The sequence below is a fragment of the Nycticebus coucang genome, chromosome 1, assembly GCF_027406575.1.
Source record: "Nycticebus coucang isolate mNycCou1 chromosome 1, mNycCou1.pri, whole genome shotgun sequence".
NCBI classification, from domain to species: Eukaryota; Metazoa; Chordata; class Mammalia; order Primates; family Lorisidae; genus Nycticebus; species Nycticebus coucang.
In genome coordinates, this window is record NC_069780.1 from 30,658,453 (window position 1) to 30,682,820 (window position 24,368).

The 24,368-nt window shown below is 40.5% G+C and overlaps 1 protein-coding gene and 1 pseudogene across 2 annotated transcripts in view; both read right to left on the reverse strand.

Annotated features, from left to right (window-relative positions):
* MANBA (mannosidase beta) overlaps window positions 1-24,368 on the reverse strand; it is a 111,549-nt gene that overhangs the window by 82,884 nt on the left and 4,297 nt on the right. For both annotated transcript variants that reach the window (XM_053558184.1, XM_053558263.1), the window contains 3 exons: window positions 9,293-9,387; window positions 5,945-6,050; window positions 4,954-5,124 (listed from right to left, as the gene is read on the reverse strand). In XM_053558184.1, the coding sequence (XP_053414159.1) occupies window positions 4,954-5,124; window positions 5,945-6,050; window positions 9,293-9,387 (372 nt within the window). The remainder of the gene's footprint in view (window positions 1-4,953; window positions 5,125-5,944; window positions 6,051-9,292; window positions 9,388-24,368) is intronic.
* LOC128563176 (ADP-ribosylation factor 1-like) lies at window positions 21,886-23,817 on the reverse strand (annotated as a pseudogene).

Here is a 24,368-nt window from a genome sequence, read left to right on the forward strand (position 1 = left end):
CTGACTCCTGTTTCTCCCTTCATAACACTCTATATCCATATTAAGTTATAAAGGTTCAAATTCAAAAAATAGGAAATGATTCTCTTAAATCCCTTTCGAGCAGAAATTTGTATAACTCCTACTTCTGGTATCCTGTTCTGTGTTGTTTTGTTTTGAGACAGAATCTCACTCTGTTCCCCAGCATACAGTGCAGTAATGTTATCCTAGCTCATTGCAACCACAAACTTCCAGGCTCAACCAATAATCCTGCCTCAGCCTCCTGAGTAGCTGAGACTACAGGTGTGTAACAGCTTGCCTGGCTATTTTTTTCTATTTTTAGTAAAGATAAGGTCTCACCCTGGCTTAGACTGCTCTGGAACTCCTGACCTCAGGCCACCCTCCAGCCTCGGCTTCACAGAGTACTAGGATTACACAGGTGTGAGCCACTGTGCCCAGCCACTTGCTACTTCTTAAAAGAAAAAAATTATTTTCAAAACACAGTTAATTAAGAGGCTCAGCTTTTCAAAAGAAACCAGCACCAGAGGAAGTACTAAGATCCTTCTGAATGGAGGCATTTGGCCGAACTGTTCTCATTTAAGTACAATATAATTTCCTTAGCTCTGAATTTGTCTAAGAGAGAGAGAAACTTGTTTCCACTACAGAGAAAAATGAAGAACTAAAACTGCTTCGTAGAATCCACATCTGTCTAAATTTACCCCTTAAGTATCAGAGTCTCATATTCAGGATGAAAACCACCTTGGGAACATTTATTGGAGAGTTTGTAGTACACACGTGTATTTCTTTCACTGGAGACAACAAGGAGGAGGAGAGTAAAACATTCAACATCTTATCAGACAGACTATTTTCCCCATCAAGGGCTACATTCATTCTTACTCACACAACCTCTCCAAATGTGAATTTTCACTAATCCAGGAAGTATCTATGAAATGTTTTCTGTGTTTCAGGCTGGAAGTATGTCAATATATGAAAAACAGAGTCCTTCTGCTTATAATGCTCGCTGGTGGAGCAGGAAATTCAGGCATTGAATAAATAATTACAAGCATAATTAGTTTTACAAAGGAAATAGGCAGGGAACATATAGCCAAAGGTTGGGGATGGGAGATGTGAGTGTCAAGACCAATTTCCCTGGAAAAAAGTACCATTTATATGGAGGCCTGAAGATGAGTACCGTTTATCCACTGGGATTAGAAGAAACACATAAGGTATAAGGTCTGGAACTGAAGAAGGTTGGACTGAAGATTCAATAACAGGAGTCTTTGGCAAATCAATTAGTTACTGCAGAGATGAAGGTAAATGGGTAGAGAGGGTATACAATAAAAGTGGCTAGAACGGGTGGCACCTGTGCTCAGTGGGTAGGGTGCCGGCCATGTACACCAAGGCTGGTGGGTTCAAACCCATCCCGGACCAGCTAAAACAACGACAACTGCAACAACAACAATAACAAAATAGCCAGGCATTGTGACAGGCATCTGTAGTCCCAGCTACTTGGGAGGCTGAGGCAAGAGAATCACTTAAGCCTATAAGAGTTTGAAGTTACTGTGAGCTGTGACACCACAGCACTCTACCGAGGGTGACATAGTGAGATTCTGTCTCCAAAAAAAAAAAAAAGTAACTAGAACAGTCAGGCCTGAATAATGTAACTTTTAAGAGGAGGAGGATGTGGATAAAGAGATAAAGAAAGAACAGCCAGAGACTGGAGTGGAAAACAAGAAGGATGGTGCTGACCACTGGCAAGAGGGTAGTTAAAGCAACAGATCCCACCATCTACACTGCACAGAGAAGGAACGGAGGCAAGTGAGGACTTACGTTGATAAGGAGAAAGTGGTGGAATCAAAGAACTGGGGAAGAAGAGTGACATTTTTCTTTTAACAAGATACTTTCCACCTCTATTTCCACTGACTTCACAGAAGCTAAGCAGTAGCATTTTGTTTTTGTTTTGTTTGGGTATCGTTTGTTTTGGTTTTTTTTTTGTTTTTTTTTTTGAGACAGAGTCTCCCTTTGCTGCCTTCAGTACAGTGCCATGGCGTCATAGTCATGGCAACCTCAAACTCTTGGGCTCAAGTGATTCTCTTGCCTCAGTCTCCTGAGTAGCTGGGACTATAGGTATCCTCCATAACACCGGACTACTTTTAGAGATGGGGTCTTGCTCTTGCTCAGGCTGGTTTCAAATTTGTGAGCTCAAGCAATCCACCCAACTCGGCCTCCCAGAGTGCTAGGATTACAGGTGTGAACCAACCCTGCCAGGCCTATCAGAGGCATTTTGTTCTCATTACAAATTTAGAAATCTGTATTTACAGTACAGATTACTGTAAAATACTCCAAAATACATAATATCACACTCTACTTCTTGGATTGTTATATAGCACTTACATTATTCAAAGTGCATTAATTTATATTATTATTTCACTGAATCCTCATATAACAGTATCAGGAGGGAATGACAGGGATTATTAGTTCCATCTACAAATGACAGGCATGCCCAAGGTCACTGGTGTTTATAATGACAGAATTCAGATTTGAGACTCCTGACTTGGTCTCCAACTCAGGTCTCTTCCCACTGGACCTTGTCAATCTAGCCAGAAAACTGAAGATGCAATTTGCAATTGTTCTGGAAGCCTGCCCCAAGGTTAGTGTCCCATATGTTGTGATAGCAGAAAACTGGGTCTGTTTCCTGATTTTGTTGACACAAGTTTTGTTCTGTGTAGATGATTTTAGAGTATGTTTTAAATGGTACAAATTAAATAGAGAGTAGAAGGGAAATACCACTTGAATAAAGGTGTAACATATATATTACCTTTACTGATAACTCGAAAACTTAACTTTTCACATTAGGATCCGGGATAGTCCTGGTTTCAGTAAAGGTTAAAAATGCAAGAGGAAGTGCAACCGCTAGCATTGAGAACACTGTGTAATTTGAAACCCAAGGCAAAAAATAAAGGAAAAAATCAAAAGATGAATCTTACACAGAAGGGTAAGTACACAAGTATACTGCGGGCTACTTCACTGCTAAATACTGTCACAGGAATACTCTAAACTGTTCAGTTACAGTAATACGAACAAATGGTTAATGAGTCACTGACACAAATCCAAGTTGGTTGAATCAAACAACAGGAGATATAACTTTTTTTTTTTTTTTTTTAACAGGAGATATAACTTTAACATTAGTACTACCTTACGGAAACATAATCTAATGGTAAGTCCATCTAGCCTAAAGAGAGCCATTTAATCAGAATTTATTAGCTAATTAACAGTTTTACTTAAAGTGTACTAGAAAAACATGTTTAATGTCTTCACAACGACCCACATAATTACCTTTGTTGTTAAAAATAAATGTCAATGCCTCAGAAAATTAAAAATGGGATTACCATACGGTCCGACAATACCACTTCTGGGTATATATCCAAAAGAATGGATCTTGCAGAGAAATCAATATACCCACGTTCATAGCATTATTCAGAACAGTCAAATGGCGGCAACCCATGGCCAGGCGTGATGGCTCATGCCTGTAATCCTAGCACTCTGGGAGGCCAAGGTGGGTGGATTGCCCTGAGCTCAAAGGTTCAAGACCAGCCTGAGCCAGAGGGAGCCAGAGTGAGACCCTGTCTCTACCAAAAAAGAGCCAAGCATTGTGGCAGGCACCTGTAGTCCCAGCTACTTGGGAGCGTGAGGCAAGAGAATCGCTTAAGCCCAAGAGTTAGAGGTTGCTGTGAGCTGTGAATGGATAACAAAATATGGTATACACATAGAAAGAAATATTACTCAGCCTTAAAAAGGAAAGAAATTCTGATGCATGCTACAACCTGGGTGAACACTGGGGACGTTATGCTAAATGAAATAAGCCAGTCACAAAAAGACAAATGCTGTGTGATTCCACGTATGTGAGATACCTGAAGGAATCAAACTCATAGAAAAGAATAGAAAAAAAAGGTTGCCAGGGGCTGGAGAGGGGGAAACAAGGAGCTGTTAACAGGTATAGAGTCTCAGTTTCTCAAGACAAAAAAATTTCAGAAATGGATTGCACAGCAACACGCACACACTTAACACTATTCAACTGTACACTCAAAAATGGCGAAGATAATAAATTATTTTGTTATGTATATTTTACCATAAAAATTTTTAAATAAAATACAATAAACATTAAAAACCTAAATGTCACATAGAATAATAATTCAATCATGTATTGAAAAAAATCCAAGTCCTCTGAACTGAATTGGACTCAAAAGAAAATTAATCAGGCCAGGCAAGGTAGCTGAAGCCTGTAATCCTCACCCTCTGGAAGGCTGAGGCAGGTGCATTGCCTGAGCTCACACCTTCAAGACCAGCCTGAGCAAAAGTGAGACCCTGTCTGCCTGTCTGTACTAAAACTAGAAAAACTGAGGCAAGAGGCTTGCTTGAGTCCAAGAATTGGAGGTTGCTATGAGCTATGATGCCACAGCACTCTACCCAGGGTGACAGCTTGAGGCACTGTCTCAAAAAAAAAAAAAAATCACCTTTGTGGATTTTATCTTCTTGTTAAATTTTATGAGAACCTAGCAGTAAAATATGAGACTCCGGCAGCAAAAATACTAATATTTTCAGAAAGCTTCACAGTAATCAGAATCACTAATACATTTTTACAATTTGGTGTAATTATGATAACCTTAAATGTTAAAAAAAATAATTTGCCAAGTTACATTATCAGCCACATGCTTTTCTTTTTTTTCTGATGTTACTAAGTTCTGAGGCATGCTTCAGGAAGAAAACTTAGAAAGAGGAAGATCTGCCAGGAAAATTCAGATCATCTTTTGGTCCTTATTTCAAATTTCCAAACCCCATTAAGGGGCCAGGAAAGAGATTCCCAACTTCTGAAATACAACTGGAATCTTCAAACAGCATTTTGCCATTTGCCATTTGCCATATGCTGGCTCACTCCATCATCAAAGATAAAGCTTCATCCATTTCAGAAACTATTACCTTCCGAATAAAATTGACATGGCATTCACCCTTCTGCACAGATGGGGGGCACTCGGGGGGCACCTTGTAGCGAGTGTGAGCTCTGCTCTTCTGTGCCGCATACAACGGCGCTGACTGGAAACGCACCTCGAGGTAGTTCACATCTCTGACCATGCTGGTGATATCAAACTTCTGAGTTAAAGGGAACAAAGACAAACTTATGATGTAGAAGCAGTCTTGGGTGTACAATTTTAAAGGCAAAATATATGAAAGATGCATAAAATAATTTGAATCCAGCCTCCTTGCAAGAGGAGCACCTCTCTGAAATACTATAGTTTTGCTTCCCACTTTTAGTTCTAACTAACTATATTTTCCTACCCAAATGCAGATTTCTAGGTTTCTCCCTATATTTTTCCTGAATGAATGACAGTCTTGGGAAAATAACAGAGCAAAAATATATCTTTACCCCTGAAATGTCTGATCTGGCTATTTACACGTGGCCTTGAATTGCCAAGGATTTCCTAGACACTTCATGACAGCTTGACTCTCTGGCATGAACAGCATGTATTTCTAAGTCATGAGTTATTTTTGCTTTGAAAAGTCTACCCTTGAAAGGGAAGGATAATCAAGACATGATCTCCAAATTTAATTATTCCAGGAATAAAAGAATATATTCTTTTAAAATCATTTGTCAACTGTCACTTCCCATGAAACTCTGGATCACCAAATAACAGAGAAGGGACCAGCACTCACTGAACATTTCAAATGTACCAAGAACTTGCCTACCATTTTATATAATTAGCTTATTAAATCTCCACAAAACCCCATGGGGTTTGTAGTGTTTCCATCATTCTACTAATGTGGCAGCTGAGAAATAAAGTAATTTATCCAGTGCTTCAAACAGCTTGTACTTAATACACGGCCAATTATGCATTAACTTCTCTCTACTCACAAAAACAATTAACATAAACACACAGAATTTTTTTTTAACCTGATGCCATTATATACTTACATATCTATTGAACATGTTGTCTGTTGCCCCAATAGTGATGTCATTGAACAGGATTTTTGAAACTGTATCTACTCCCTCAAAAATCAAATTTACTTTTTGCCATTTGCTAAAAAAAGAAAACATTTTTAAAACAAGATCTATAAAACATTAACCTAGATAAGTATTTTTTAATTAGTTAAGAACTAAAGGAACAAATATTTCAACAAAAATATATATCATTTAAATAGGCAGTTCCCAGTAAGATTTTCCTAAGTATTGGTTTAATACACATTTATGTTCTTTGAGTAACCCAGCTTATCTTTCTCTGTAATATATCAATAACCACCATAAAATCAAGAGCACAACTTACAATTTCCAAATATATTAATTTTTTTCTAGTTACTTCACAAACTTTTATGAGAACCAAGCTAAATAACACATTTAAAAAACATTTTCACAAACTATAATATTTACTAACACTATCTAAGAGGATACATTCACCCAACTGATTGGTATCTATGAGCAAATATTATGTGCCCAGCCTACAAGAAACTCTTTTGGTAAGCCTTACAAGAAACTTAACAGTCTAAGGGCGGTGCCTGTGGCTCAAGGAGTAGGGTGCTGGCCCCATATACCGGAGGTGGTGGGTTCAAACTCAGCCCCAGCCAAAAAAACTGCAAAAAAAAAAGAAACTTAACAGTCTCAAAATTTAAAGAGTCTATAATCTGGCTGGCATTCATTGGCTGGCAATCTTGTTGGACAATTACAGTGCTATCAGTCTTCATCCCAGGTGCCCACCACAAAAAAAAAAGAAAGAAAGAAAACTCTTAAAGCTGGGCGTAGTGGCTCACGCCTGTAATCCTAGCACTTTGGGAGGCCAAGGCAGGTGGATAGCTTGAGCTCACGATTTCAACACCAGCCTGAGCAAGAATGAGACCTCATCTCTACTAAAAATAGAAAAACTAGCTGGACGTTGTGGTGGGTGCCTATAGTCCCAGCTACTTGGAAAGCCGAGGCAAGAAGATCACTTGAGTCCAGGAGTTTGAGGTTGCTGTGAGCGATGATGCCATGCACTGTACCCAGCGTGACAGGGTAAGACTGTATCAAAAAGAAAGAAAAAGGCTTCAAGAAAGAAAGAAGAACTTACACTTTAAGAAAAATAAATAAAATCTGTTATATCCATGCTAAAAAATATTATTCAAAAATAAAAATGAATGAAATACTCATATATACTACAACATAAATTTTGAAAATATTAGTATGCTAAGTGAAATAAAGCTGATCACAAAGGACCACATATTGCATGATTCAAGTTGTATGAGGTATGGAGAACAGGAAAATCCAGAGTCAGAAAGTAAATGAGATGGCTCACACCCATAATCCTGGGAGGACGTTGGAGGCCGAGGCAGAAGATCACTTAAGCTCAGGAGATCAAGACCAACCTGACCAAAAGAGTGAGTCCCTGTCCCTACTAGAAACAGGGGGAAAAAAATTAACCAAGCATTATGGCAGTGTGGCAGGCACCAAGAGTGCCAGCTACTCAGGAGGCTGAGGCAGGAGGATCACTTGAACCCAGGATTTTGAGGTTGCTGTGAGTTAGGATGACACCATGGCACTTCGGCCTGGGTCAACAGAGTGAGAATGAAATGAAATGAATTAAAGTAAAATAATAACCTAGGATATTAAATAAATTAATGATTGCCTGCAGCTGGGATAAGAACTTGGAGGAGGAAAGACTGGGAAAGGGGGAATGATTGTTAATGGGTATGGCTTTCTTTAGGGGGAGTGAGGAAAATGGTCTAAAATCGATTATGGTTTAGTAACTCTGTAAGTATATCAGAAAACAATGAATTGTACATTTTAAATGATTGAATTATACGATATGTGAATTATTTCTAAATAAAGTTGTTTTAAAAAAATGTGTAGAAATTCTGGGTAGATGGCAGACCACCCCCACCACCAAGAAAAAAAAACAAAACTAAATTAAAGAAGTGCTAACAGCATCAATTTCTTTAAGGTAAAAGACTTGACTCGTATGCATAACTGGCTAGGGAACCACGTGGGAAAAAAGCTGGACAAATCAGCAGGGCAGAGGGACATGGGCAATGTGGCAGGGACAGGGAACAGTCAGCAGTCAAGCAGAGTTTATACTTGACTTGCCAGCAGAAGAAAGATACTTGCTATTCTTGAGCAAAAACGTGTTACAGCAAAATCAATATTTTGGAAAGATGAATCTAAACTTTCTATATAGAAAAGATTCGAGAATAAAAGAACAAAGCAAGAAATTTAATTAGGCAGCTTTGACCTTTTTTAGGCACTCACCTTCAAGAAAAGATGGAAAGTTGGAAATAAGCAAGAGACTAACCCAATTAGACAAAAATTAACAAGTCTCAGAAACAGACTGAATACAAGGAGATGAAAATAACAGAGAATGGTGTTACATTGAAACAAACGATGAGGCTGTGAGAATATTAGTTAGTTTTAAGAAGGAAAGTCACTTGGTTAAATTTTGGACAATGAGTCCAAGATGGAATAGGACCATTATAGAAAATATTGTAAGTATTATCTAGAAATAAAAGCCCGGAGTGCAGCAATAACTCCATGATATTGAGCACAAAATTCTGGCTTTTTTTTTTTCTTTGAAACTAGTAAATAATTACCAAAAAGAATTGTATAATAGGGACAGAAGAATTTTTTTTTTTCATTTAGCAAAAGTGGTGGCATACATATTTGGGTTACCTTCTACCTCATATGGAAATATTTGCTTACAATAACATAAAACATTAATGAAAATAAGACCTGTGCTTTTTCTCGTGTCCTCACATGGTCTCAAAGATTGGTTAGCACCACACAGAGCAAATGAAATATCTCTACTTAAAAATATTACAGATATATATACTCTATTGATTACTAGGGGTTATAGAGAAAATCTACATCACAGAATGAACTAGGTTTAGGTAACTCCATTATAAACATTGGAAAAATGACCCCATAGGGCCGGGCAAGGTGGCTCATGCCTATAGTCCTAGTACTTTGGGAGGCCAAAGTGGGTGGATTGCTTGAGCTCAGGAGTTTGAGACCAGCCTGAGCAAGAGCAAGATCCCATCTCTAAAAATAGCCAGGCATTGTGGCAGGTGCCGTAGTCCCAGCTACTTGTGAGGCTGAGACCAGAGAATCATTTGAGCCCAGGAGTTTAAGGTTGCTGTGATGTATGACACCACCGCACTCTACCAAAGAAGGAAGAGCGGGAGGGAGGGAGGAAGAAGAAAGGAAGGAAGGGGGGGAGGAAGGGAGGGAGGGAAAGAAAGAAAGAAAAAGAAAACAAGTTCAAATTATAATAATTACATATGCACATCCATATATACATACCTAATATCAAAGGGGATTTTAAATGTCTTGCTATAGGTCCAGTTATCCAGGGAGATCCATCTGTAGGTAAGGTCATTAAACCTGTAGTAAGGATCCTATTGATAACAAGATAAAAAATATGCTTAAAAATGTAAAAGGAAATCAATAAATAAAGACATAAATTATCAACAATAGCTATTTATCACCTAAAAATGGGTGAATTCTTGTCCGAGTAGTACAAAGAGGTCAGATCATTAATACTGAAAAATGTGGGAGGGAAATTCCAACAAATTACCTGAAATGAAAGAGTTCCATGATATAAATAATATTGTTTCATTATAAAGGAACATGTGTGGAGATTGAGATTGGCTTCCCTTCTCCAAGGTACTGGCAGAGAGACACAGACTGAAGTCTTGTGCGTAGCCCGCAGCGTCCCACGCCCTGCAGTTTCACCCATGCTGTTTGCTGTCAAGCCCTAGCTGACCTATAAGGGGAATACGCCTCCACTGTCCAGTGGTCAGCAAAACTCCCTTCTCCTTGGATTCATGCAGCATTTTCTAGTTTTCACTTAGCACCAAAAGGATCAGCCCAGATACTGACAAACTTCAACTTTCCCACAATTAGTTCAGGTCAGCAAATTGCAACTCACAGGCCAAATACAGATCATTACTTGTTATTGTGTGGCCAGTAAGCTAAGTAAGAATGGACATGTGCCCACAAATAAAGTTCTACTGGAGCACAGCTGTGCCTAGTCCTTTACATATTATCGATAGTTGCTTTTATGCTACAGTGGCAGAGTTGAATAATCATGACAGAGACCACATGTCCCACAAAGCCTGAAATACTGAGTATCTTGCCTTTTACTGAAAACATTTGCTGAGCCCTAGATGACTGGTCTGCTAGGTATGCACAGATGTTGCTCCATCTGAGGGTCCAGTTCTGCCCTTTAATAATCCTTAGGTATTTCTTCTCCTGCCCATGTCCCACCCTTTGTCTCCCAGAGGAAGATGCCCAGACAGGAGGCAGAACAGAACATGGTGAGCAAAGCTTGGCTGTTCATCTGTGAATCTTACATAAGGAAAACCGTGCTGGTACGGAGGGGCTTCCCTCCTCTGTCAGGGACAGGCCACGGGTTATCTCCTTAGGAGCTCCAGGTACAGAAGGAAAACTTTGCCTAAATTCCACAGGGGTTAAGAGCTGCATGACCAAGTCAGGCTGGCAATAGCCAGTTGGGCAGTTGCCCAGGGCATAAATCTGTAAAAGGAAATAGAACATCACTGGGAGTGTATCCAGATCAAAATAAGTATCTGCCAGAAACTGTTCCCAATTGGAAGAAATATTTGATAAACTACCAAGGGGAGAGAGTGACTGACGATGAGATTTTAAAACAACAGATAATCACCCAACTGACTTTTAAAGTCTGGTTAATGGAGAGGTTTTGTTCTGGTGTGTGCCGGGCCCAGCCAACTTGCCGCCTTTTTCTGCTCTTTCCAAGAGATGGAAAGTTGGAAATAAGCAAGAGACTAACCCAATTAGACAAAAATTAACAAGTCTCAGAAACAGACTGAATACAAGGAGAGGCTAATTCAGGACTCAGCCTCTCCAATGAATAAATATGGAACAAACATTTAAGAACACAACTTTGAAGAGACACCTAATTATTAGCATGACCATCATGTCTCTCTGCTCAGTCCTATTTATAACTCTACACTGTGGACTTAGTCCGACATAGTTAAAAATATCATGAGGAGGAAGGTGTGAGGGCCACTCAGCCACAACACATCAACACAGTAAGCCTGGGACTGACTGACCATGCGGCTGGCAGGGCATGAGTCCCGGCCTATCTCCCAGCTTTCTGAAGGGAGCGGTGTATTGGGTTTGTGAGGGTAATCTTCCCAGATATATGTTTTTCTAACCAGAATTTACAATTTAAAATTTTTCTCTTACAGCTGGGTATGGTGACTCAGACCTGTAATCCTAGTACTCTGGGAGACCAAGGTGGTGGATTGCTTGAGCTCAGGAGTTCAAGACCAGCCTGAGTAAGGGTGAGACCGGGTCTCTACTAAAAATAGAAAAACTAGCCGGGCCTTGTGGTGGGAGCCAATAGTCCCAGCTGCTCTGGAGGCTGAGGCAAGAGAATCGCTTGAGCCCAGGAGTTTGAGAATACTGTGAGCTACATGCCACGGCACAAAAAAAATTTTTTTTCTCTTACTTAAAGGAAGCCATTCTGAAAAAACTACACACTGGATGATTTCGACTATACAACATTCTGGATGTTAAACAAAAATTACAGAAGCCCATTGTTTTGGACCCAGCTCTTTCTGCACCAGACCCCCAAAAGATTAGAGCAAAGCATAATGGAACCACTTACGCCATGTATCATTTAATCAGATTGAAACTTAAAGAAAGCAGGTAGATCCTCAAACAGACCAGTTTTTCCTGAAAAGTAGAAATTCCAGTCCACCTGAGTAAGGAAGTCCCCTCTCTTGAACTCTTGCAGAAGAGTACTATCGAGTCACCTGATGTTAATCAGTCTTCTCCTCTTGTTCTGTTTCCTTGCTCCCACCCCAATAATGGATACATGTCACTGTCCATCTGTCCAAACTAGGGTAGGAAACCCGCAGCCTTAGGGCCACATGTAGCCTTCTAGATCCTTAAGTGTGTCCTTTGGCTGAATCCAAATTTTACAGAACAAATCCTTTTCCATTGTACTCTGCATCAGCAAAATCTCTATGCTAAAGGTACTATTTTAAGTAACACTTTGCAACAAGTTACAAGTACTGTTAACTATAGTATATGTTAACTATATAAGCAACAGCCACATCATGAGTTTCATAACATGCTAAAGTGGAACAATGAGGTATTCAGTGTGGATTTGCCTTACCATTCTAAAGTGTGCTGGCTATTGCAGGGGACATGTGTTAGCCAAAATTTTATTCACTGTGAGAACAATTAAATTTTGTGAAGAACAGAATGAACAATATGAATTACAGAAAGAAGATTTCTATTGGAGTGTAGAGTTTCTAGGTGATAGTGTCGAATCAAAACAACTTGAATACTTCTTTGCAAGGTAAAACTGCGTCTATATAAGATAGGTAGCAAAAAATCTAAGCATTTTGAAAAAAGCTATCATATCTTTTTTCAAAAGGAAATTTCAGTGAACATTTTCCCCAGCTAGCAAAGCAGAATGATACATGTGAATCATTTGAAGAATATCCAACTGTTATAGACCTATTAGTTAGAGAATATAATGAAAAGTTCAGTGACTTTGAGAATCATTAACATCACACTCAAATTAGCATTTCAGCCTCACTAGTTGATATCACCAATGCACCTCAAGAACTACAGATGGAATTGATTGAGTTCTCGGTGGATGACATTTTCAAGTCATTGATGCTAAGAAAGATCCAACTGAAATAGGGAAAAATAAAGCAGAATACCTATGCCTTTGGAACATGCCCCAAAAATGTTTTCTTGCTTTTCAACCACTTATTGCTTCAAATCTATTCTACATTCTCCTATCTAGCCTAAATCAAGATGCCCTATGGTCACAGATGACTGATAACCACCCAGAGTATCAACTGACACTGCAGACCTCCATCCTGCAACCAAAGATTCAAATGCTTTCCCACAAAAAAGACACAACAGTCATTAAAAGGTTAGTTAACTGGGCAGCGCCTGTGCCTCGGTTGGTAGGGCGCCAGCCCCATATACCGAGGGTGGCGGGTTCAAGCCCGGCCCAGGCCAAACTGCAACCAAAAAATAGCCGGGCGTTGTGGCGGGTGCCTGTAGTCCCAGCTACTCGGGAGGCTGAGGCAAGAGAATCGCTTAAGCCCAGGAGTTGGAGGTTGCTGTGAGCTGTGTGAGGCCACGGCACTCTACCGAGGGTCATAAAGTGAGACTCTGTCTTTACAAAAAAAAAAGGTTAGTTAACTTTAAAATTAACAAATAGTTTTTTTGGGCGGCGCCTGTGGCTTAGTGAGTGGGGCGCCGGCCCCATGTGCCGAGGGTGGCGGGTTCAAGCCCAGCCCCGGCCAAACTGCAACAAAAAAACAGCCGAGCGCCTGTAGTCCCAGCTACTCGGGAGGCTGAGGCAAGAGAATCGCGTAAGCCCAAGAGTTAGAGGTTGCTGTGAGCCATGTGACGCCACGGCACTCTACCCGAGGGCGGTACGGTGAGACTCTGTCTCTACAAAAAAAAAAAAAAATAGTTTTCATTTTTAATTATTTTTTATTTCAGATTATTATGGGGATACATACATTTTACTTACATATTTTGATTTTGTGCAGATAAAGTCAGAGTTACAGGTGTGTTTTTGTCCCAGAAAGTTTGCGATATACCCTAGGCAATGTAGCCACTGGGTGGGAATTTACACACTCCCTTCTCAACCCTTCCCCCCTACTTGAATTTCATTGAGTTATAGGATTGAGCAACTAGTTCTAATTTAGTATAACTTTTCATTTTTTGAAATTATTAAATACTTAGTAGATTTTTATAAAACATACTTTTTTTTTTGAGACAGAGTCTCACTATGTTGTCCTCGGTAGAGTGCCCTGGCATCACAGCTAACAGCAACCTCTACCTCTAACTCTTGGGCTTAAGCGATTCTCTTGCCTCAGCTTCCCAAGTAGCTGGGACTACAGGCACACACCACAACGCCTGGCTATTTTGTTGTTGTTGTTGTTGTTGTTGTTGTTGTTTAGCAGGCCCTGACCAGGTTCAAACCCATCAGCCCTGGTGCATGTGGCTGGCACCCCAACCATTGAGCTACGGGTACCGAGACACAAAATGCATTTTTAAGTATGGCTAATTGAAGTGTTTTGCAGCTGTATTTGAGCATAGCTAAATTAATATGGTTTTCCAACATGAAAAGTTTCCCTACCCCAGTCCAAACCCATGGAATGTACAACCAAGAGTAAACCCTAATGTAAAGTGTGGACTTGAATGATAATGTTGTGTCGATATTGGTTCATCAATTGTTAACATTCATTCTGATGTAAGATGTTGCTAATTGGGAAGCTCTGCGTGCATGAAGACAGGAGGTATATGAGAAATTCTCTATACTTTTGTTCAATTTTGCTATGAACATACAACTGCTCTAAAAATAATAGTCTATTAAAATTTTTCCTCTTACTAAGGGAAAATACCTTACCATATAAAAAAGTTGCAAGGCTTATTTATATTTATAATTGTAACAGAGGAAATGATCTGAAAAAATGGCAGAAATGGTTTTCTGTCTCTTTAAAACTTCTCCCACTCTTTTTGGAAACTGAGGCCTACATACCTGCCTCCCCAGCACTGGGAAAGGCTGGGAACGTCTTTTGGTTTTTGTGGTACAGGAAATGGTTCAGCTGCACTGTGGAGATGGAGATGGAGGCCCTGAGCATGGCCAGTGGAGGTCTGGGTGGGCCTTTCAGGAAGGTGGAGGTCACAGCTTTATCTTCAGCAAAGATGGGATGATTAGAATCATTAAATATAGCTGAACAACAATAGGCTCTCCCGGGTGCTGCCTGTGGCTCAGTGAGTAGGGTGCCAGCCCCATCTACCGAGGGTGGTGGGTTCAACCCGGCCTTGGCCAAACTGCAACCAAAAAATAGCCGGACGTTGTGGCAGGTGCCTGTAGTCCCAGATGCTCGGGAGGCTGAGGCAGGAGAATCACGTAAGCCCAAGAGCTGGAGGTTGCTGTGAGTCGTGTGACGTCACGGCACTCTACCGAGGGCAGTAAAGTGAGACTCTGTCTCTACAAAAAAAAAAAGCAATAGGCTCTCCCTTTTAAAAGCTAGATGTTTCTGCCTATCTCTGGGAAATTTGGTATTTTCATTCTTTGCTGGCAAAATAATAAACTCCTTTTTCCTTCTCCTCAAACCACTTAATTCTTCATGCTGCCTCAAGGAGGAAACGTACCAAGCTTTCGGTAACATAATGATAACTACTCCAAATGCTAATAAACTTAATTTGCTTCGAGACTGGTCTGACCTCCTTTGATCATATTAAAATTCTGAGTCCTATTTAAATGAAATAGCAGCTCAGGGTTACCTTGTGACTAAGAACCCATGTAAGTTGCTGAGTTGTTAAGCAGACCCTTGAACCCTAGAACCAATAACAGTATCATTTGTAAACAATTTACTATATATCAGCCTCTAAGGTAAGCACTCATACACATTTATATTCATAATAAAACAAAATATCTTTTTTTTTTTTTGTAGAGACAGAGTCTCACTTTATCGCCCTCGGTAGAGTGCTGTGGTATCACAGCTCACAGCAACCTCCAACTCCTGCCCCAGCCTCCCGAGGAGCTGGGACTACAAGCCTCCGCCACACAACACTCGGCTATTTTGTTGTTGTTGTTGTTGTTGCAGTTTGGCTGGGGCAGGGTTTGAAACCGCCACCCTTGGTATGTGGGGCCGGCGCCCTACCCACTGAGCCACAGGTGCCGCTCAAAGCAAATATCATTTTATAGAAGAAACTAAAGCTCCGAGCTGAAGTGACTTTCCTGAAGTCCCATGAGTAAGCAGAAGTCTATACATCCAGGAATAAAACCAACTTAGTCTAACACCAAGGTCTGCATTCTTCCAACTACACAACAATGCCTCATGCTACACATACTGTCACTTTTACACCAGATAACTACAACAACAACATTATGGCTAAAAGTGACTGCCTGTGACTCTACTGGAGTAGGTATTATTGTCATTCCCATTTACTAACAAAGAATCCAAGGCTCAAAGTCGAATGGCAGTTAAGTGGTAGAACACTCACTCAGAACCAGGAAATCTGGTTTCAGAGTCCATATGCTTAATCATTACCTAATAATATTACCATCAGCATCACAACACTATCAATAATTATAACGTCAGTGCTACTTACAAAGCAGGAACCATGAGATAAATATGCCACGTGTGTGCCCCAGCTAGTTATTTATAATTGATACTTAACATACTTGCTGCACATCAACAAACCACGTGTCATCAGAGCATGTAAATGACAGCATCATCAGTCTGGCTGTCTCTGTCAGCTTCTGCACTCGGTCTATTTTATCTGTTATAGATATGCAGACTACTATGCAGGTATAGCTCTTCCATTCCAATGCCTGACTTTACCTAAGACATAACTACCTCAAGTGGACTTAAATGAAAAAGTCTTTATAACTTTTTCATTTGCAGGCATTGTTTTGTTAGACACTTAGGCAAAAATAAATAAATGAATGGATTGGGAGGATTGAAAGAAGAGACATTTGGATATATTGGGTTTCAGACGCCATGACGTCATTTCAGGTAAGAGTGGAGCAGGATTTCCAGCTGGAAATCAGGTGAGATGGTGGTTACAGACAAGCATTTGAGCACATTACGGTACAGATGAAATGAAAAGACTTCCAAGAGATAGAGAACAAAGAAAGATGTGATAGGTGAACTAACCCTGAGGAAATGTTTGCGTGTACTGACAACTTTTAGCAAATGAGATGTTTAGTGGTGTATTTTGAACAATACAAAGTGTCCCAAAGATTACCCATAGAGTCGCCATACATCAGGAAAATGAGAAATCATAGCTAAATATTCCTTTATTTACAATAGTCATTGCAAAATTTCACAAAGAGGTGGCCAAAATACCCAGGGAATATTTTCTAAGTATTTTGTAAAATTTTGTGCTCGTCTCTATTTTCATTAGACATCGCTAAATTAAAACAGTATGTGTTCCCTTTGCTTCCTATTTACTCTCCCCACCAAGAAGAGTCTGTGTAGGATGGTGAAAGAATATCTAGGTTTGAATCCTTGCCCCACTGTTTATGAGACTCATGACTTCTCTGAGCCTCAGTCAATGTGAGTAATTATGCCTTTTCCATGGGGTTGTGGGGGAAATTATATGAACAAGTGCATATGACAGGACTGAGAACAATGCATTGCAAATGGAAGGTTTTATAATCTAGGTCAACTATATGTACTTGCGTATGATCAGGACTAGACAGCACCCACCTAAAAATTCAACCCTCAGATGGTCCTTTGATTCTCAGTACTGGGCCATGTGAAGCAAATCCTTCCATTCCTTAGATACACCTTACGTGTCATCAAACAAGAAAGAATATGTCCAGGTTTAACAATCAGGATGTTGTGAACATCTTTTATTTTTAATGAGGATTTTAAAACTTCATGGTTCTCTCCTCTCAGAAATTAAGAAACATTATTCATAGATGACCATTTCTGTTTAAATTTAAATTTCAAATGCAGAATCATTAGCTAATGTCACACTTGGTTTACTCGAGAAGAATACATTCAGATCTTTAAATGGGTCCTTTCCTAAAAGCTTTTAAGATCATTTCACATCATAAAATGATCACATAAAGCTAAACATTCCACTCTTAAAAGTCTTCAGACCTCTGTGAAAGGTGAGTCTAACAACCACAAAGTCCCTTCTAAGTATAAATTTATGTTTAGTCATTTTGAACTATAAGGATGGGATTTCCTTCTATGAAAAATAAAGTATTTCATGAGTGATGGTGGTATTGTGGTTATATTTTAAAAAAGAAAATCTTTATCTTTTAGAAAGCCATATTGTAATGTCATACCTGGGATTACTTTAAAATAAGAAGGTGTGGCAGTGTGATTGAGAGGAGAAACAGAATTAGCCATAAATTGATAAATGGTGAAGCTAGGTGATGAGTAAAGGAGATTCCATTTTGCTATTCTCTTTATTTCAGTATTTGTTTGAAATTCACCACAATAAGTTTCCACCACATAGAAACTGCTTCTTCGCTATTTAAAAGAGTTCAAAAATGCAATGCACCCTGATGCACATTTGTTACTAGAATGTACTTAAGAGTGATTACCTGCAAATTAGGGACTCCACAGACTCACTGATCCTTGAACAAAATGATTAAGACTCGCTTGTTAATTACACATATAGTCACTACAATATAATCTTAGAGTTCATATTTTATAAATTTATACATCTAAAATACATCCTTCTCTGGCTATTTGCCTCAATTGCATGTGAAGAATATAAAGTAATAATAAAATCTAGGGGCTGGATGCGATGGCTCACTCTTGTAATCCTAGCAATCTGGGAGGCCAAAGTGGGCAGATTGCTTAAGCTCATGAGTTCAAGACCAGCCTATGCAAAAGAAAAAAGGAAAAAAGTGGGCTGGGCACAGTGGTTCATGCCTATAATCCTAGCACTGTGGGAGGCCATGGCAGGTGGACTGCCTGTGCTCAGGAGTTCAAGACCAGTCTGAGCAAGATCGAGACTGTCAATACTAAAAATAGAAAACTAGCCAAGCATTGTGGTAGGAACCTGCAGGGCTAGTACTTGGAAGGCCGAGGCAAAAGGATTGCCTGCACCCAAGGTTTAAGGTTGCTGTAAGGTATGAGGCCACGGAACTCAATCCCAGGGCAACAGAGTGAAACTCTGTCTCAACAACAACAAAAAATTTTAGAGAAAAAAGTACTAAGCATCTGATGCCTACCACTTTTCTTTTCTTTCTTTCTTGTTTTTTTTTTTTGCAGTTTTTGGCCCGAGGCTGGGTTTGAACCAGCCACCTCCAGCATATGGGGCCAGTGCCCTACTCCTTTCAGCCACAGGCGCTGCCAACCACTTTTTAATATATGTATATATGTACGTAGTTATGTTTTCTTTTTAAATGTACACTTTAAGAACACATCTTTATAATGGTATCTATGTAGCTATTTAGAAATTATTCCAGATCTATATTTACAGATCCAGACCAGAAAGATATTCACCATAAATTTTAAATGAAAAAGTAGCTTACAAAACCATCTTAGGGAATGATTTCATTTTCATATTTTTGTATTTGTGTATACTTAGGGGGAAAAATCTGGAGAGATAAATACTAAAAAATTTAGTTACTTCTCCTACCCGCTAGTGACTGCCTTGCCTTGCCCTCCCAAAGTGCTAGGATGACAGGCATGAGCCACTATGCCTGGCCTACTTGTTATACAGAGTGTGCCAAAAAAGGTATACACATTTTAAGAGATCTTGTTGGAAATAAAATAAATCGTTCCCTAAAAAAGCATATAAATTGCAGGTAAAATGGATGTGCACAGCATGTCTGGGTACTGGCCTTTCCCTCTACTTTACATTCTCTGCATTGTCTATTTTTACCATAAGTATTAAATAAGGTTTTAAACTTTTTATAATTAATTTTATAATTCTTTTTAAAAGATTAAAAAAGAATGAATAAGAAAATGTCAGTATATGAAAACTTAGTGCATGATAAAAGTAATACTTTGGGTGGCGCCTGTGGCTCAGTTGGTAAAAAAAAAAAAAAGTAATATTTTATATCAGTAGACAAAAGAAAAACTGTTCAAATCATGAGATGTAAATAATTATTTGGAAAAAACTCAAATGATTCAAAAATTTGTAAATGTAAAAAAGAAAGCATACAGATACTTGGGGGATACAGGAAGGTGGACTTCTTTTCTTTTTTTTTTTTATTTTTTTTTATTTATTTATTTATTTTTTTTTTGTAGAGATAGAGTTTCACTCTATTTGCCCTCAGTAGAGTGCTGTGGTGTCACACAGCTCACAGCAACCTCCAACTCCTGGGCTTAGACGATTCTCCTGCCTCAGCCTCCAGAGTAGCTGGGACTACAGGCACCCGCCACAACACCCGGCTATTTTTTTGTTGCAGTTTGGCCGGGGCTGGGTTTGAACCCGCCACCCTCGGTATATGGGGCCGGTGCCCTGCTCACTGAGCCCCAGAGTATCACTTTGTTGCCGTCAGTAGAGTGCTATGGCATCATAGCTCACAGCAACCTCAAATCTTGGGCTCAAGTGATCCTCTTGCCTCAGTCTCCCAAGTAGCTGGGACTACAGGCACCTACCGTAGCACTCGCCTATTTTTAGGAGTGGGGTCTTACTCCAGCTCAGGCTGGTCTCAAATTCCTAAGCTCAGTCGATCTACCTGCCTCGGCCTCCCAGAGTGCTAGGATTATGAGCATAAGCCACTGCACCTGGCCTTGGAATTACTTTCTAAGCAAACTATCAAAGACAAATAACCATAAAAGAAAACACTTAAAAGATTTCAATATATAAAAACTTAAAATACCTACTTGACAAAATACATCATTAATAAATGGGAAATTTTTGAAAATATACAGAGGGTGCCAAAAAATTATACACATTTTAAGGAATGTTATCTATGTATTACCTTTCAAAGTTCAATTGAAGGTACTGTTACTGGTCAAATGAACCCAGACATGCTATGCACATCCATTTTACCTGCAATTGATATGTTTTGGGGGAATGATTTATTTAATTTCCAACAAGATCTCTTAAAATATGTATACCTTTTTTTTTGGCACATTCTGTATAACAAATAGGCCAGGCATAGTGGCTCATGCCTGTCATCCTAGCATTTTGAGAGGGCAAGGCAAGGCAGTCGCTAGAGGGTAGGAGTTCTGACCAGTATAGGCAACACAGTGAGACCTCAGCTCTAACAACAACAAAAAAAATTAGCCAGGTCCCGTGGCCTGTGCCTATCATCCCAGCTACTAGGGAGGCTAAGGTAGAAGGATCACACAAGCCCAAGAGTTGAGCCTATATAGTTAAGTTATGATTATGCTGTTGCTGCACTCCAGCCTGGGCAACAGAGCAAAATGGTGCCTAGAAAAACAAAAGAAAGGGCTCAGTGCCTTAGCCACTTGAGCTACAGCCACATACACCAGAGCTGGCGAGTTCAAATCCAGCCCAGGCCTGCCAAACAACAATAACAACTGCAACAAAAGAATAGCCAGGCGTTGTAGTCCCAGGTACTTGGGAGGCTGAGGCAAGAGAATTGCTTAAGCCCAGGAGTTGGAGGTTGCTGTGAGGTGTGATGCCACGGAACTCTACCCAGGGCAACAGCTTGAGGCTCTGTCTCAAAAAAAGAAAAATAAAAGAAAGAAAATATATAACAAGTAAAGAGATCTTACAAATCTATATTAAAGATGAATAGCCAATGGAAAAATAGATAAAGATGAATAAGAAACTACACATCACATAGGAAATAAATATTTATAAAAGATATTTAATCTCATTAGAAAGTGAAATTGGTTTTGGTTTTAAATAATATTCAAACCTAGCACCTAAAATAAACATCTGATGAAATGATGATAGCAGTGTACAACTGGTACAATTTTTGCAGAGAGTGGCTTACACTTTATGGGGGCAAGACATGATTGCAAGAGGGACTTTACCTAACAATTGCAATCAGTGTAACCTGGCTTATTGTATCCTCAATGAATCCCCAACAATAAAAAAAAAGAAGTGCATATTAATAAAAGACTAAAAAAGTGTGTATCCTTTGAAACAGCTATTAAACTTCTAAATAATTTGTCTAAGAAAATAAGGATGTACACTAAAATTTAGTTAAAAGGATACTTATCCCAAAACAGAAAAAAGTATAGTTAGATCTAATAATAAATTATCAATTACAAGTGATGGTAAATATGTATAATGGAATTTAAACGAGCCAGTAAATGAGGTTTGTAGAAATATGTTTACTGCAATGTAAGAGCATTACAAAATATTAAATACAAAAAGTTGTTCAACTGCATATTTAAATATTTATAAGTGAATGTGCATACAAAAATTCTGAAGGGATATACTGTTTTTTCTTTTACTTTAATGGTGGTTATGTGCGAAAGCCAGGTTTCAACCCTTCTTCTTCTTACATACCTACCCTTACTAGTTTTGGCACACTGAGACTATCTTTTAAAAGAAGAAGAAGAAGGCTTTTTGTTTTCTGTTTATTACTAATGGTGTATTGAAATCGGTAAGAGGTTTCATTTCACGACACCAAATAGACCAGTTCTGAGGTTTTCACTCAGATAAATTTAACAGCTCCACTTTCTTCAGTGTTTATCAAAATATAAAAGAAAAGAGTAAAGGGCGTCTTTTTGATGGCAAATCTGACCCTTGTAGGCTGAGAGAGAGAAAGCAATTTCACACACGGGAGGTGCTTCTGGGCCAGGGCTGGCTCACACTCCTGCTGGTGAGGCCCCAGACATCCCACGGTGTCTGAGCGGGCGTGAGTACAGGGAATGGATGGGGTCCCTGTGTCCCTTGAGCAGGTGGGAGGGGGCAGCTGGGGCTCTCGGCAGGGCCCCAGGAGCTGAGGGAGCAGGGGAACAAGCAAGCCTAAGGAATGAAGGGTGACCCAGGGACAAGCTAAGTCAGAGGGTCTCTATGGTGACCAACCAGAATTAATGGAGGTCTACAAGCCACTGCCTCATGTCCCCAAGAGTAACATTAAGCCAATGGCCCGCATTCAGGTGGTCGCCACAAGCCTAAACCAAGCAGGTGGTGTGTTCAAGTGTTCCTGACTTGGATTTTAGCTCTTTTAAAAAATGCACTGTGGCTCAAAGGGGTAAGGCGCTGGCCCCGTATGCCGGAGGAGGCGGGTTCAAACCCAGCCCTGGCCAAAAACTACAAAAAAAAAAAAAAAAAAAAGTAAAATAAAATAAGATTGTGATTGTGTCCTTATCACAAAATAATGAATAATAAATAGAGAATGGCAGCAAGTTTTGTTATGGGTATGGTTGTAAGAAAAAAAAAATGCACTGAGGGGCGGTGCCTGTGGCTCAACGGAGTAGGGCGCCGGCTCCATATGCCGGAGGTGGCGGGTTCAAACCCAGCCCCGGCCAAAAAAAAAATGCACCGAGTATGGTAGATCGCCACACGGCCCTCCAGATGGGAGGGTCTGGCTCCCACAGTGGCTCTAAACCCCTCTCAGCACTGAACAGTAAGTTGATTTTCCTTTCTACAATTTAACAAAAAAAAAGTGAGTAATACAGGGTAGGAGTACCAGAAACTGCCTCATTGTTAACCAAAACTATTTACATTAAATAAAGAACCTGGCTGCAGGCCGCGTCTGCCACATTGGCAGGACGGCCCCCTGCACAGTGTGACCAGACCCTGGAGACTGCTTCTGGCACTCAAGCGACCAGAGTCGCACGTCTGCCGCTCGAGAGGGAAGCTGAGAGGGGTCGGGGGCAGGGAGGCCGCGGTGTTCACTTCTGGCTCTCAGCTGATTGGACAGCCAGTCCAGTCCTTCGTAGAGCCCAGCCCCACTGGTGGCGCAGGTGGCCTGAATGTTCCAGTTCCTGTGGCGAAGGCTGTGCAGCCCCAGCTTGTCTGTGACCTCGGCTGCGCTCACGGCGTTGGGCAGGTCCTGCTTGTTGGCGAGCACCAGGAGGGCCGCGTCCCTCAGCTCGTCCTCGGCTGCATCCGCAGAGCTCCTGCCGGGCCTCCTTCACACGCTCCCGGGCATTGCTGTCCACCACGAAGATCAGGCCTTGCGCGTTCTGAAAGCAGTGGGGCCCCAGAGGCCGGATCTTGTCCTGGCCGTCCACGTCCCACGCGGCGAAGCTCACGTTCCTGTACTGCACGCCCTCCACCTTGAAGCCCATGGTGGGAAGGGTGGTCACGGCCTCCCCCAGCTCCAGCTTGTACAGGATCGTCGTCTTCCCTGCAGCGTCCAGGCCCACCATGAGGATGCACATTTCTTTTCTGCCAAAAAGGTTCCTGAAGAGGTTGGCGAAGATGTTCCCCATGTTCGCGAGGGGTGGCAGCGACACCAGCCGGGGACACCGCAGCAGCTGCTGCTCGGAGCCTGGAGTCGGTTTCGCCGCTGACGGTGGCCGTGTCAGGGCTGGTGGCCCAAGAAGAAGGTTTTAAAGCTTACACCAGTGAGAAATTGCACAGAAGAGCTGAGAACATGCCTAAGAAGACTTCCTTTATCTATGCACTTAACACATCCTGTGGTAATTAATTAGGTTTCTGCCTCAGTAAATGTGACTTCCCACAAAATAGGAACTCAGGTCTTACTCATTTCTTTTATTCCTAGTGCCTTTTGTAGTGTGTGGCATAATAGTAGGCTGGTTGAATAATCTTTAGCAGAATGTCCAAAGGGCTGTCCAAGCCACCTAAGGTTCAAATTCTGCATAGGAAACCCAGATAGTCACCTGTGAAATAGCCAAGACCGGCCACACAGCCTCTCAGTAAACACAAATTCTTTTTTACCAATACCTCAGATCAAAAATCCTGAAGCTTTCCTTTACTCTCCTTTCTCTCACCCAATTCATAAACAAATCCAACTGAACAA